The sequence below is a fragment of the Oncorhynchus mykiss genome, chromosome 19 (assembly GCF_013265735.2).
Source record: "Oncorhynchus mykiss isolate Arlee chromosome 19, USDA_OmykA_1.1, whole genome shotgun sequence".
NCBI lineage: Eukaryota > Metazoa > Chordata > Actinopteri > Salmoniformes > Salmonidae > Oncorhynchus > Oncorhynchus mykiss.
The window spans coordinates 28220250-28235991 of record NC_048583.1 but is presented as its reverse complement, the minus strand read 5'-3'; the positions used below and the strand labels follow the sequence as shown (position 1 = coordinate 28235991).

Sequence of the window (15742 nt, the reverse complement as noted above, 5' to 3'; positions counted from 1 at the left end):
GATAGACCAAAGTATCGGCTATCACACAATGTAAAGGAGCAACCTCCTAATTCTCCGTCAGACACCGTAAAAGGCATTTCATTTTACATTTACATAGGCCTTGATTGTTTAATTCTAACTTAATATGTAATACAAATCTCTGAACGTATTTTTGTATTGTTTAATAGCGCTATACACTGAGTGTCCAAATCATTAGGAACATCTACTCTATCCTTGACATAGACTGACCAGGTGAATCCAGGTGAAAGCTATGATCCCTTATTGATGTCACTTGTTTAATCCACTTCAATCGGTGTAGATGAAGGGGAGGAGACAGGTTAAAGAAGGAGTTTTAAGCCTTGGGACAATTGAGACATGGGTTGTGTGTGTGTGTGTGCCATTGAGAGGGTGAATGGGCAAGACAAAAGATTTAAGTGCCTTTGAACGGGATATGGTAGTAGGTACCAGGCGCACCGGTTTGAGTGTGTCAAGAACTGCAACGCTGCTGGGGTTTTTCACGCTCTACAGTCTCCCGTGTGTATCCACCCAAAGGACATCCAGCCAATTTGACACAACTGTGGGAAGCATTGGAGTAAAAATGGAACAGCATCCCTGTGGAAGGCTTTCAACATCTTGTAAAGTCCTCGCCCCGACAAATTGAGGCTGTTCTGGAGGCGAAAGGGGGTGCAACTCAATATTAAGAGGGTGTTCCTAATGTTTTGTGCACTCAGTATATAATGCTCCAGGTCTAATTTCATTAGTATTTAGGCATGTTTTTCTAGATTCAGAACTTGAATCAACATTTATAAAGCAAACATTCTGCCTCAGATCAAGCACAGCAAATACTTCAATAGTTTAAGCATATGTTGCAGAACAGTGGTAAAAATGATCTTAGGGGTCATCAGTGACGGAGCCATCAGTGACGGAGTTGACAAAGTTGACAACAAATACTCAAAACAGACACATTTTCGCCTCTAAATATAAAAGATGAAAATAAGCATTTGTTAAAATCCCCAGTGAAACTGAACCATTCTATCAGATCTTTCAGCAATCTGACAGAATTTAAGTTAAGCAAAAACCTGACAGGGTTTGTATTTTACAGAGTTGACAAAATGGCATTTTTCTTCTTCATTTCAAGTGGCATAAAGAAGTGTCAATGTAGAGTGGCGTTATGACTAAAAACCTCATTAAAATCAACATATGTGAACCAAAATTCGATTTTTAGGGAGCTGGAGTTGACAGTTTCTGCTTGCAACCATGGTGATTTAAAAAAAAAATGGTATGAAGAGAACTTTACAGACCTTGAGTGATCTTGTTGCACGACATGTAGTGAGGACATGAACAAGGGGTACTTATGGGGAAGCGAACCCTGCTCATTCCTGATTTCATTTAGGATTTTAAGACACATCTGAAGAGAAAAATATTCCTTAAAGTTAGAGAGAGCTATTACAAGAAACTACACAAGACCTTTTTCAGTTCATATTCATTAATGGCAGTTTCTAGAATTCTAAACACTTTTTGGGGGGGAGAATTGGGATCCTTTGCTTCGGACAAGGGCATTTCCAGGCATAGAGCCGACATGGAAATGAATACTCTCGAAAATATTTTGAACATTCTAAAAACAAATCTTTCCCCTTATAGAATTGCCCTAAATGTAATTTTTAGCTCAAATAATGTAACAAAATCAGACAAAGATTGTCCCAACTTTCAAGAATTCCTGCACTGTTTGACTGTACCTATGTGTGATGGCCGCTCTGGGAGGTAACCCATTAATAAACTTAGTTGAACTTGAACCACATCAATCTATCAATCAAATTTCAATCAGTCATGTCATCTTTATTTGTGAACTAACAGTTGCGGACGCCCCTGACCCCCCGCGATAGCGTCCAGCTGGTGAAGAAACACTACAGCCAGCCCCAGCCTGGAGGTCTGGACCGGCTGCACCACATCAATGTCCCCATAAACATGATGGCCTCCAGCACCCAGGTAAAGAGAGGGAGCCTGCTCAACTCTATCCTGTTGTACAAAAACAGTGAGAGGGGGCCTGAAGTCAACCGTCTGTCACGTAACAACGGGGGAAAAAAAGAGGACCTGACCTCACTCACTTGATGTAGTTTCAATTGTAGCATTTGTTTGTTGTATTTGCATCTTCTGCACCCTGTAGAGCCCTGTGTCCCCTTCCAACTGCAATCATGTCCTGGAAGAGACAGACATAGATGACGGGCTGCCTGACGGTATGGAGGGCGTGGTGGAGGGGGCCGGGGACAAAGGTCCTCCCAAGGAACAAGTGTTTGTTAGGTTGGCTGAGGATCTGGAACTGCTGGACCCAGATGTCCTGAAACCCCCCACTCCTCCTCTCCACCGGTTCCCCTCCTGGGTAAGATCAGTGTTGAGGGTAACGCGTTCCAAAAGGAACGCGTTACGTAATCAGATTACTTTCATGAGCAACGGAGTAAAGTGACGTGTTACTTTTTCAAGTTGGGTAATATTATTACAGTCGCTTTGTGTTTCCATGATCCGATCTCGACTTGTTCCCTCATTTAGTTCCCGAGCGAGCGGAGAAAGGCTGTTTGGAGAGAAATGTCGTAGCAGCTGCTGTCCATATAAATGTATAGAGGACGCACCGCTGATCATTGCCATGGATCACTTCTGTGATAGCAGGGCTTTCCCGTCTAGTGTCAAGTGTGTGGTCTCTAACCAGAACTAGTGGCTCGAGAGAAATATTTTGAATGAAAAGATAGGAAATCTGTCCAGATGTTTGGCGTACAGTATATTATGGCTAATTAAACAGCCCCTATATAGATATAGATATATATCTATATCTATATATAGCGCAGTACTTGTAGACTAGCACAGGAAAGCAGCGCCACAGGTAAAAGAAGCTAGTGATCAAACCTGAGTTAGTAAGTAACCTATCTTTTTTTCATGAAAGTAACGCAAACTAATATGCCATGTTACTTTCCACACCAAGTGATATTGTAAAGTAATGCGTTACTTTTGTTAAATGTAACGAGTAATGTGTAATATATACTGTATTTATAAGTGTTTTTTGCAGTTGTCTCATATCTGTGTATGTGTGTGTTCCTGTAGAGTGGCTGAGAGCAGCCAAAGTATCGTTATACAGATGAGGTCAAATATATTGACACCCTGCCACCATGTCTTCTAAAATAAGTTGGAATTGAAAAAACGTTCATTGTTCATATGTGTATTTGTTTGATTTACACGTGCATAGGACCCCCCCAAAAAAAATTATTGAATGATGAATAATTTATCATTCAAATGAATTTGGTTGGAGGCAAGTGATTCTTGTCAACTGCAAATCTATCTCACCTGTGGTAAGTTTCAGGGTAAGAAGAGAGAGAGAGAGAGCGAGAGCTCGATTGCCAATATATTTGACCACATCTGTGGAACACAAACACACACTCATGCTTGCACATTGATCTATGTGCTCTACAGGAGAGCCGTATCTATGCTGTGGCCAAGTCGGGGATGAGAGTATCAGAGGCGACTGCAGGAGCCAGAGGTCCTGGACGAGGTGAGTTACCCTGCTTATGTTGGAAAAGACTCTCTGTGTCTGTGGGGGGGTTACAGTATGGGATCTGTCAGTGCTCCTTTTGATGGTAACATCCTCTCAGCAGACCGGGCTAAGTAACACCTGTGCAGGTGCGATCTGGGAAGCTTTTATGAGCTCTCCAAAGAGATGTGTAAGGACGGAAACCTTGTTTTTTTTTAATCGGCTGTGATGAAACAATAGGACTTACACGCAGTAAGACACACAGCTATAATTATCACCTTGCGTTCTCTCTGGATCACACACATCTCGTGCTTTCTGCAGGATCCAGCTTACCGCAGTACCCCTCCACAGGACCGTTCACTCACCTGATTTACAAGAACATCAGTGTGCCCGTGTATACCACACTCAAAGGGGTAAGTACCATACTCTACGGTAGCTCGAATTGTGACAGACTGACAAGGACATGTCGACTTCCTATGGACTGTGGTATGTGCTGAGGAATATCTAAAAGTCGCTCCTGTGTGTGTCTGCAGAAAGCCACTCAGATCAGCAGTGTGCCCCTGCATGATGATGACTCTGGTTCGGAGGACGACAGTGGCTCTCTGGCCAGCCTCAGGACCTCCACCCTTGGCCCAGACAGGAAGGGAAGCACCCCTGGGAGCCCCCGCGCCGTCAAGAGGGGTGAGCATTGCTACATCAGCGTTGTTATCCTTCATAGTTCGCTGACACTGATTTAGTCTGTTCTCCGGTGCTTATTTTAATGTAAACGGCCTTCCAACTAGGAATAACTATCGGTTGTTGGTCCCTGACACAAGAAGAAACATATACTACTTGACCAAAAGTATGTTGAAACCTGCTCGTCAAACATCTCATTCCATAATCATGGGCATTAATATGGATGTTGGTCCCCCCTTTGCTGCTATAACAGCCTCCACTCCTCTTGGAAGGCATTCCACTAGATGTTAGAACATTGCTGCGGGGACTTGCTGAAACAGAAAAGGGCCTTCCCCAAACTGTTGCCACAAAGTTGGAAGCACAGAATAGTCTAGAATGTCAATGTATGCTGTAGCGTTAAGATTTTCCTTCACTGGAACTAAGGGGCCTAGCCCGAACCATGAAAAACTGTCCCAGACCATCATTCCTCCTCCACCAAACTTTACAGTTGGCACTATGTATTGGGGCAGGTAGCGTTCGCCTGGCATCTGCCAAACCCAGACTCGTCAGTCGGACTTCCTGATGGTGAAGCGTGATTCATCACTCCAAAGAACACGTTTCTACTGCTCCAGAGTCCAATGGCGGCGACCTTTACACCACTCCAGCTGATGCTTGGCATTGCGGATGGTGGTCTTAGGCTTGTGTGCGGCTGCTCGACCATGGAAACCCATTTCATGAAGCTCCAGACAAACAGTTCTTGTGCTGACGTTGATTCCAGAGGCAGTTTGGAACTCGGTAGTGAGTGTTGTGTGGCCTACCTAGATGTTTCCACTTCACAATAACAGCACTTACAGTTGACGGGGCAGCACCAGCAGGGCAGAAATTTGACGAACTTACTTGTTGGAAAGGTGGTATCATATGACGGCGCCACGTTAAAAGTCACTGAGCTCTTCAGTAAGGCCCTTCTACTGCCAATGTTTGTCTATGGAGATAGCATGGCGGTGTGCTCGATTATATACACCTGATAGCAACAGGTGTGGCTAAAATAGCCGAATCCACTAATTTGAAGGGGTGTCCACATACTTTTTTATATATAGTGTAGTTACTGGTTTTCTCAACTTTTTTTGTACTGTACCAGCTGTACAAGCTATGGTTCTTCTCTATGGAGGCCTGCTTACATGTAAACTAATACTAAACTAGTACTTACATGTAAACTAGTACTAAATGAGTGCTTGGCTAGCTAAGCATCTAAGGGACCATACAGCAACATCTTGAGGACCAGTTGAGAGACACTGGTCTAGTGTATGACAATAAGTCCATCAGCTGTCGGTCATCTGAGTCACCTGTCTGTCAATTTGTTGACCTCTTGACCTTCGATCTCTCCAGGTGTGTCCATGTCGTCCATCAGCTCTGAGAGTGACTACGCCATCCCACCTGATGCCTACTCTCTGGACTCTGACTACTCTGAGCCGGAGCACAAAGTCCAGAGAACATCCTCATACTCATGTGAGAGCCTGCGAGAGCCCGTGAGTGACCATTTACCGTACAATACAATGCAAAAAATACCATACCATACAATATAATAATGCTGGAGGTTACCATACAGGAGATGCTGGAGAAGTCAGGGTACCTGCTGAAGATGGGCAGTCAGGTGAAGGCTTGGAAAAGACGCTGGTTCATCTTGAGGAACGGAGAGATACTCTACTACAAGTCTCCTGTGAGTCGCCACACGTCACCACTATGTGCTTTTCTGACAGAATTAGTTCAACAATAGCCTGGTCCCAGATCTGTTTGAGCTGTATTGCCAACTCCTATGGTCTTCCTCGTGGTCTTTCAGAGCGACGTTATACGGAAGCCTCAGGGTCAGATGGAGCTGAACTCTTCCTGCAGGATCGTCCGTGGAGAAGGAGCACAGACATTCCAGGTGAGTGATATTGAAGAGGGACTGAAAACCAAGATTTTGGTTCTGGTTCCGAGAGCACCTCTACACACGTACACATGCACACACACTAACCTACCACCATTACCAAACTGGGTCAAAGAGAAAGGGCAGCATTCCTCTAGAGGGGCTTAACATCATAAGGGATAGCCTTGCAGGGAATGGAATGTTGTGTTCTAAAGCTGATTCTCATCTGTACTGATCTGGTGATCTGGTGTGTTTGTTTGTGTGTCTGCTGTGCGTGCGTGCGTGTGTGTATGCTTGTATGCGTGGCGTGCATCCGTGTGAAGAACGCCGCTGGAATGTATAGCGGCTGTTTTTTCGGGCTCCTGACCAGTTCTGCTATGTTGTGTGTGTTTTTTTGCGCTGAAATTAACTAGTTTTTTACATAATGTACCCTGATGAACTTGTGGGTACCCTGATGAATATGTGGGTACCCTGATGAACGTGTGGGTACCCTGGTGAACGTGTGGGTACCCTGATGAATGTGTGGGTACGCTGATGAACTTGTGGGTGCCCTGATGAAAGTGTGGGTACCCTAATGAACGTGTGGGTACCCTGATGAACTTGTGGATACCTTGATGAATGTGTGGGTACCCTTATGAATGTGTGGGTACCCTGATGAATGTGTGGATACCCTGATGAATGTGTGGGTACCCTGATGAACGGTGTAGGTACCCTGATCAGTGTGTGGGTACCCTGATGAACGAGTAGGTACCCTGATCAGTGTGTGGGTACCCTGATGAATGTGTGGGTACCTTGATGAACGTGTAGGTACCCTGATCAGTGTATGGGTACCGTGATGAACGTGTGGGTACCCTGATGAACGTATGGGTACCCAGATGAACGTGTGGGTACCCTGATGAACGTGTGGGTACCGTGATGAACGTGTGGGTACCCTGATGAACGAGTGGGTTCCCTGATGAACGTGTGGGTACCCTGATGAACGTGTGGGTACCCTGATGAACGTGTGTGTGGGTACCCTGATGAACGTGTGGGTACCCTGATGAACGTGTGGGCACCCTGATGAACGGCGGCGAGTAAGTAAAGCACCTCTACCCTCTGTTGTGTTGCTGAATGTACATTCACACGGGACAAGCTGGACAAGCTCTATCCTATCAACGGGACCTGAAGAATTGTAATATCCTATGCTTCTCTGAAAATTAGCTGAACAAGGAAATGGATCATGTTCTAGCTGGTTTTTCTATGCATCGGCAGGACAGAACGGCAGTGTCGGGTAAGCTCAAGGTGGGTGGTGTGTGTCTCTTTGTTAACAACAGTTTGTGCGTAATCTCTGATATTAAGGAAGTCTCGAGGTTCTGCTCACCTGAGTTAGAATACCTCATGATAAATTGTAGACCATACTATTTACCAAGAGAGTTTTCATCTATATTTTTCATAGCTGTCTTTTTACCACCACAAACCGATGCTGGCACTGAGACCGCACTCAACAAGCTGTATAGGGCCAAAAACGAACAACAAAATGCTCATCCAGAGGCGATGCTCCTAGAGGCCGGTGATTTTAATGCAGGAAAACTTAAATCCGTTTGACCTCATTTCTACCAGCATGTCATCTGTGCAACTAGAGGCGAAAAATACTCTAGATCACCTTTACGCCACATACAGTGATGCATACAAAGCTCTCTCTGACCATTACTTTATCCTCCTGATTCCTGCTTAAAAGGAAATCTCAAACAGGAAGTACCAGTGACGCGCTCAATACAGAAGTGGTCCGATGATGCGGATGCTAAGCTCCAGGACTGTTTGGCAAACACAGACTGGAATATGTTCCGGGACTCATCCGATAGCATTGAGAAGTTTACCACATTAGTCACCGGTTTCATTAATAAGTGAATTGATGATGTCATCCCCACAGTGACAATTTGTACATATCCCAACCAGAAGCCATGGATTACAGGCAACATCCGCACTGAACTAAACTAAAGGCTAGAGCTGCCACTTTCAAGGAGCGGTACACTAACCCACACGCTTTAAAGAAATCCCACTATGCCTTCCGATGAACCATTTGAAGGCAGCGTGTCAATAAAGGACTAAGATCAAAATCCTACTACACTGGCAATCGACAAATATGGCTGGGCTTGCAAACTATCACTGATTACAAAGGAAAACCCGGCCGCGAGCTGCCCAGTGACCTGAGTCCACCAGACAAGCTCAATGCATTCTATGTTTGCTTCGAAGCAAGCAACACTGAACCATGCATGACAGCACCAGCTGATCTGTATGATTTTATCATCACGCTTTCCGCAGCCAATGTGAGTAAGACCTTTAAACAGGTCAACATTCACAAGGCTGGATCAGGGTGTGTACTCAGAGCATGCACTGACCAGCTGGCAAGCATCTTCACTGACATTTTCAACCTCTCCTTGACCCAGTCTGTAATACCAACATGTTTGAAGCAGATCATCATTGTCCCTGTGCCCAAAAACGGCAAGTTGTCTAAATGACTATTGCCACGTAGCACTCACATCTGTAGCCATGAAGTGCTTTGAAAGGCTGGTCATGGATCACATCAATATCATCATCCCAGACACCCTAGACCCACTCCAATTCACATACCGGCCCAACAGATCCACAGATGATGCAATCTCTATTGCACTCCACATTGCACTTTCCAACTTGGACAAAAGGAACACCTATGGGAAAATGCTATTCATTGATGACAGCTCAGCGTTCAACTCCATAGTGCCCTCCAAGCTCATCACTAAGCTAAAGACCCTGAGACTGAACATCTCCCTCTGCAACCGGATCGTGGATTTCCTGACGCGACACTTATTCCTGACACGCCATGCTTATTCCCCTCCTGTACTCCCTGTTCACCCACGACTGCATGGCCGTGCACGACTCCAACACCATCATTAAGTTTGTCAATGGCACACCGGCGGTAGGCCTGATCACCGACAACAATGAGACCGTCTATAGGGAGGAGGTCACAGACCCCTGGCAGTGTGGTGCCAGGACAACAACCTCTGCCTCAATATCAGCAAGACAAAAGAGCTGATCCAAAATACCAACATGATCCAAACATACCAACACAGTCGTGAAGAGGGCACGAGGGCCTCTTATCCCTCAGGTGGCTGAAAAGATTTGGCATCAAAAAGTTCTACAGCTGCACCATTGAGAGCATCTTGACTGGCTTCATCACCGGTTGGTATGGCAACTGCTCGGCATCCAACCGCATGGCTCTACAGAGGGTAGTGCACTCCCTGTCATCCAGGACCTCTATAACAGGTGGTGTCAGAGGAAGGCCCTTACAAATTGTCAAAGACCCCAGACACCCTAGTCATATACTGTTATCTTGGAAAGCAGTAGTGATGCACCAATTCTGGAACCAACAGAACCCTAAACAGCTTCAGTTAACCAAATAGCTACCCGGATTATCTGAATTGACCCTTTTTGAACAAACTCATCACATATGCTGCTGCTACTATTTACTATCTGTCATTTTTATTCCTAGTTATATGTACATTTATACCTCAATTACCTCGTACCCCTGCACATGGACTCAGTACTGGTACCCCGTGTATATAACCAAGTTATCATTACTCATTGTGTATTTATTATTACTTTTATTATTACGTGTTTAACTTTATAAAATTATTGATCTATTTCCTTTCTCTCTGCATTGTTGGGAAGGGCCCATAAGTAAGCATTTCACTGTTAGTCCACACCTGTTGTTAATGAAGCATGTGACAAATTAAATTGTATTTGATTTGATTTGTGCGCCTGTGTGTGTGTGTGTGTGTGTGTGTGTGTGCTTGCTTACATGTACGTGTCTGTGCCTACCTGCTTGCACAGGCACACTTTCACCGGCACGCTTTCACAACTCAATAATGCATTTCTCTCATATTTTCTCCATCTCCTGTTCTAATCAGTTGATAACGGAGAAGAAGACGTTCTACCTGACGGCTGACTCTCCCAACATCTTAGAGGAGTGGATCAGAGTTCTACAGAACATTCTCAAGGTCCAGGCCAGCAGCCCCGTCCCAATGGAGACCACTGCAGCCAAACCTACCGTGAGGGGCTGGCTCACTAAGGTCAGGGGTCAATGCATCACTAGGCTGGAGGTGGGGCCTAAGATATGAGGGTTATGGAGATGAGAAACAGACAGCATGTTTAAGGGGATTGGCTTTTGAGCAAGGCGAGGTACAGAATTACTTATCTTGATCACATGGTGGGTGGTTCATTGGGATGTAAGCAGGATGGTTTGTAGATCACAGATTCTGGACACAGCCTTGCTCAGGCGATCCTTTCAGTTGTCATGGAAGCTTTTAACTTGTCTTTTTAACGGGAGACAATACAGAACAATACAGCTATTCTCGCCCAACATAGAGAGAGACCTGTTATATCAACCATATGTTTCATACTAGGACACAGGAAAGTTTAAACGAACCATTCTTTCAACTGCAAGTCACAGTTTGACAGAAGGCTCATTTGCGTTGGGACACGGCTATGGTTAGCACCCCTTACTGGTCAGGGTATGATGGAATGTTTGAGTGATATCCTCCCTTTCACTCCATCCCCCTCTGGCTCTTTCTTGTCTCTCTCCACTGAGGTGTATCTGTCAGTATGGTTAATACAGGGGGCTTGGCAACCTTCTAACATCAGAGGGGTGTCTGTTACGGCTGACTGACAGGTGAAACCTCCCTCTGCTCTTCCTTTAAAGAGGCTTTGATCTCGACACAATGACGTTATACACCTCAGAGCTCTATAGTTATGTACTGTCGGTTCACTACCTCTCTCGCTGCATATTTGACCTTTGACCCCGATGAAGAGATGTACAGCTGGGATTATGAGTCATGAGGACATGTGGCCAGGAATCCACAGACACACATACACACCCACTCTCTAGTGCCACCTGGTGTTCAAAGGAGAAATATGCGATACAGTCAGTGGTTAATGAGTGTATGACCCTCAATACTATCTCCTCGCTCTCTTTTTCTCTTTCTTTCTCTCACTCTCTTTCTCTCTCTCGCTCTCTGTCCTCTAGGTGAAGCATGGTCACTCTAAGCTGATGTGGTGTTCTCTGGTCAGCAAGGTGTTTTATTACTACAGGAACCAGGATGACAAGGTACTCCCTTCCTTTTCTCCTCATAAACTTACCCTCAAGTGTCCTCAATTGTTGCCTGTCTCTATATCAGGGGTGCTCACATTTTTGGGCTTGGTGGGATGCAGGCCGAACAATAAAGGGTAAGCTAAATATTTATATTTCTATTCAGAAAAATAAAAGGTAAGCAATAGCTTTTTAGGGTCTTGAATCAATAGCTTTTTAAAAAAATGTAATCATAAAATTACACTTCAAACATGAATCAAATTGTAGCCATATATTTTGACACTCTGATTACCAGTATTCAAGATTTATTCACATTTTTACAATTATAGTATAGAAACTGCAACCAAGTTTCTATGTTCATAAACCCTAAAACCCACTGTAGCGTTCAAGTTAAAGGTGTTTTGATTTTGTATAATGTTTGCATTGTAATTTCAGAAAATGTCCATCATGTATCAGGCGCTAATAGTGGAATGATAGTGTTTCACAGTATCACTTAACCTCCATTGCTGTGATTCGCTTGTTGATTTCTCTCGCGGGAGCAGCATCCGTTGTCAAAATGGGAAAACATACCCGACTTTGTGGCTGGGTTATCTAGTGAAAATCTCTGTCATTTCCTGGTTGCTAAAATTCTACACTGTTCGCTCAATTTCAGTTTGTGAGAAAACGAGCACAGAATAGTATAAGGAATCATTGTGCTGTTTAAATCGCTGTAAAATATCTTTCCAATAACAAAACAAATGTGTTACTACGGCTTTGGTCCACCAGCTTCAAACAGCTTTAAAAACTATATTTTCAGTTGTTGAAAATATATTTCATAGCGGTTTAGATAATATGGCAGGTAGCCTGGCGGGTAAGGAGCTCAGGGCCAGAAACAAAATGTTTGCTGGATCAAATCCCCGAGCTGACAAGATAAAAATCTGTTGTTCTGCCCCTGAGCAAAGCTGTTCCCTGGGCGCTGATGATGTGGATGTTGATTAAGGCAGCCCCCGCACCTCTCTGATTCAGAGGTTAAATGTGGAAAATACATTCAGTTGACTGACTTAGGTATCCCCCTTTCCCTACACTATTTAGTGCTTGTTTTTTTCACATAAACTGAAATTGAGCGAAAGGCTTAGAATTCTAGCAACCAGGAAATTAGTTATTTCCACTAGATAACACAGCCACAAAGTCAGAACAGCTTTCCCATTTCGACAACAGACGCCACTCCGGCGGGAGAAATCAATAGGTGAATATCCCAGCCAATCACAACAATGGAGGCTAAGTTATACTGTGAAACACAATCATTCCACTATTACTGCAGATATATTATAGATATGTTCTGAAATGCAAAAATTCTAAACAATCCTATGTGTTGCACCTTTAATGTCCTGCAATTCCACATATTTTGCCATGGGATGGAGTTTTGTTTTTGCAGTTTTGATGCTAATTCCCTGCATTTCTACATATTTTGCCATGACTTATGCCATGTTCAAATGATATCTGAGTGAGAGTGACTAAGAAAGTAAATCAATGGGGGCCCCCTGGAGGTCAGGACCCCTGGGCACGTGCTTTGGGTGCTCGGTCAGTCATTCAGAAATGATTACTACAAGGCTTAGATAGCTGGCTAGACTAACTTATCTAGAAAATGTTAGCTGACATGGGCTAATTGATTGACTGTCAGTGACTGACATAACATGAGGAACACTGCTGATGCACTAGCACATGTATTTGTTTTTTGGTCGGGGGCCCCATAGTGGTCCTGGAGGGCCAAATCAGACATCACCCTAGTTTGGTTGGCTCTGCTCTATATCATATGTGAATATATTCCCTAAATGTGTGTGTGTGCGTGTCAGCTCCCCCTAGGCCAGCTGCGGATGCGCGAGGCGGCGGTGGAGGAGGTGGACAGGTCATGTGACTCGGACGAGGACTACGAGGCTAGTGGGCGTGGCTTCTTGTCATCCCACTGTACCCTAGTGGTGCACCCCAGAGAGCAGAGCCCCACCTACCTGCTCATAGGCACCAAGCAAGAGAAGGTACAGCACTCTAAAACTACACAACCCATACACCCCCTCACCTACCTGCTCATAGGCACCAAGCAAGAGAAGGTACAGCACTCTAAAACTACACAACCCATACACCCCCTCACCTACCTGCTCATAGGCACCAAGCAAGAGAAGGTACAGCACTCTAAAACTACACAACCCATACACCCCCTCACCTACCTGCTCATAGGCACCAAGCAACAGAATGTGCAGCACTCTAAAACTACACAACCCATACACCCCCTCACCTACCTGCTCATAGACACCAAGCAACAGAATGTGCAGCACTCTAAAACTACATTACCCACACACCCCCTCACCTACATGCTAATAGGCGCCAAGTAAAACTCCACACTAAACCCTAACCTATGACCTCTTCCTATGGAGGTAGATAAGTGCCAGTATTATGTAAATAAGTACAGTGCAACTCACAATATTTGTAAACAGGAAACACAATACTCAAATGTAAATCGCAATCCACAGACAAATCAAATAAAATTTTATTTGTCACACGCGCCGAATACAACAGTGTAGACCTTACCGTGACAAGTGTACTTACACGCCCTTAACCAACAATGCAGCATAGTTTGAAAAGTACGAAAATATTTGCTCAAAACATTTATAAAAAATAAAAATAAACTAAAGTGTAAAAAAGTAACACAATAAAATAACAATAACGGGGCGACATACAGGGGGTACCGGTACCGAGTCAGTGTGCGGGGTTACAGGTTAGTCGAGGTAATTGAGTTAATATGTACATGTAGGCAGGGTTAAAGTTACTATGCATAGATAATAAACAGCAAGTAGCAGCAGAGTAGAAAAGGGGGTCAATGCAAATAGTCCGGGTAGCGATTTGATTAGCTGTTTAGCAGTCTTATGGCTTGGGGGTGGAAGCTGTTAAAGGAACCTTTTGGACCAAGACTTGGGTATCTGCTACTGCGTGCAGTAGCAGAGAGAACAGTCTATGACTGAGCTTTGAGGGCACTATGGTGTTGAATGCTGTTGAATGCTGTGCTGTAGTCAACAAATAGCGTTCTCACGTAAGTGTTCCTTTTGTCCAGGTGGGAAAGGGCAGTTTGGAGTACAATAGAGATTGCGTCATTTGTGGATCTGTTGGGGCGGTAGGCGAATTGTAGTGGGTCTAGGGTTTCTGGGATGATGGTGTTGATGTGAGCCATGACCAGCCTTTCAAAGAACTTCATGGCTACAGATGGGAGTGCTACGGGCCGGTAGTCATTCAGGCAGTTCATTTTGGCAGTTAGCTACTTCCATATTATAAACTGTGTGGTTCGAGCCCTGAATGGCTGACAACCGTGGTATATCTGACCGTATACCATGGGGATGACAAAACATTTACTTTTACTGCTCTAATTACATTGGTAACCAGTTTATAATAGCAATAAGTCACCTTGGGGGTTTGTGGTATATAGCCAAATACCACGACTAAGGGCTGTATCCAGAACAGCCCTTAGCCATGGTATATTGGCAATATATGGTATATATATGGTATATTGGCAATACACCCCCTCCGGCCTGATTGTTTAAATATAATACACGGTCACACTTTGACACTTACGTATCCCCATTCTTTCCCATTCGTTCCTGTCCAGGACACCTGGCTGTATCATTTGGCGGTGGCAGCGGGCAGCAGTGCCAGCTTCAAGGTGGGCACAGAGTATGAGCAGTTAGTCGGGAACCTACTGGACGTAGAGGGTGACCCAGGTAAGACATCTACAGTCACCAAATCCGTCAGTCGGTCAGTCAGTCAGCCATCCAATCAATCAGTCTGTATGTCTGACATCACAAAATATGACACATGAGAGGGCTACTGACTAACAGCAGTTGACTAGGAATACCTTAAAAGATCTGTATCAGATGCCAAGGATCCAGATTTAGTCAGGGGCTTTTTAATGTTATTTTCAACCAGGAGGACTGACTATTGAAACGTCTTTATCCAGTCGTCAATCTGCAGACAGTGTTTATGACTGGGCTCTAGTAGGGCTGTTCCTGGTCAGCTGTTGCACCACTTGAGTTTGTAACCCTGTGTGTGTGTGTGTGTGTGTGTGTGTGTGTGTGTGTGTGTGTGTGTGTGTGTGTGTGTGTGTGTGTGTGTGTGTGTGTGTGTGTGTGTGTGTGTGTGTGCGTGTGTGTGTTCTCAGACTCTGCGTTGTGGAGGAGTGAGTCTCTATGTTTCTGTAAAGACGGCCTGCGCTCCCCTCTCACCACTCTACCCTCTGAAGCTCTGCAGACTGAAGCCCTCAAACTCTTCAAGGTTGGTCCCTTCATCTCTCTCTCCTCCTCTCCTTTGCTTCCAACTTCCTTCACTTCCTTTCTTTCAGTCCCTTTGCTTTCTCTTCCTTTGTATTCCCTCAAGTCCCTCCTCTCTTTCTCCTCTCATCGGCTGCATTCATGTCTACTGCTCTGACTGAGGCCCCCAGCCCTTCTGTCTGTCTGTTTGAGGCATCCCTCCTTTTCTTCTCTTGGCCCCCTACTCCATGCCCCTCTACCCTACCGTCGCTCAGAGATCAAAGCCTCACAGTAGGGGTCTCAAGCTCATTAGAGCG

At 44.8% G+C, this 15742-nt stretch overlaps 1 protein-coding gene across 4 annotated transcripts in view; it reads left to right on the top strand.

The window, feature by feature from the left end:
* plekhh1 (pleckstrin homology domain containing, family H (with MyTH4 domain) member 1) overlaps window positions 1-15742 on the top strand; it is a 63554-nt gene that overhangs the window by 33211 nt on the left and 14601 nt on the right. For all 4 annotated transcript variants that reach the window (XR_005037696.1, XM_036954594.1, XM_036954593.1 and 1 more), the window contains 13 exons: window positions 1834-1965; window positions 2144-2356; window positions 3436-3514; window positions 3815-3906; window positions 4027-4174; window positions 5534-5673; window positions 5754-5864; window positions 5985-6071; window positions 9980-10141; window positions 11095-11175; window positions 12990-13169; window positions 14789-14900; window positions 15338-15450. Coding sequence is in view for 3 of the 4 variants with exons in the window: in XM_036954594.1 (XP_036810489.1) it covers window positions 1834-1965; window positions 2144-2356; window positions 3436-3514; window positions 3815-3906; window positions 4027-4174; window positions 5534-5673; window positions 5754-5864; window positions 5985-6071; window positions 9980-10141; window positions 11095-11175; window positions 12990-13169; window positions 14789-14900; window positions 15338-15450 (1650 nt within the window). In the remaining variant the exon portion in view is untranslated. The remainder of the gene's footprint in view (window positions 1-1833; window positions 1966-2143; window positions 2357-3435; window positions 3515-3814; window positions 3907-4026; window positions 4175-5533; window positions 5674-5753; window positions 5865-5984; window positions 6072-9979; window positions 10142-11094; window positions 11176-12989; window positions 13170-14788; window positions 14901-15337; window positions 15451-15742) is intronic.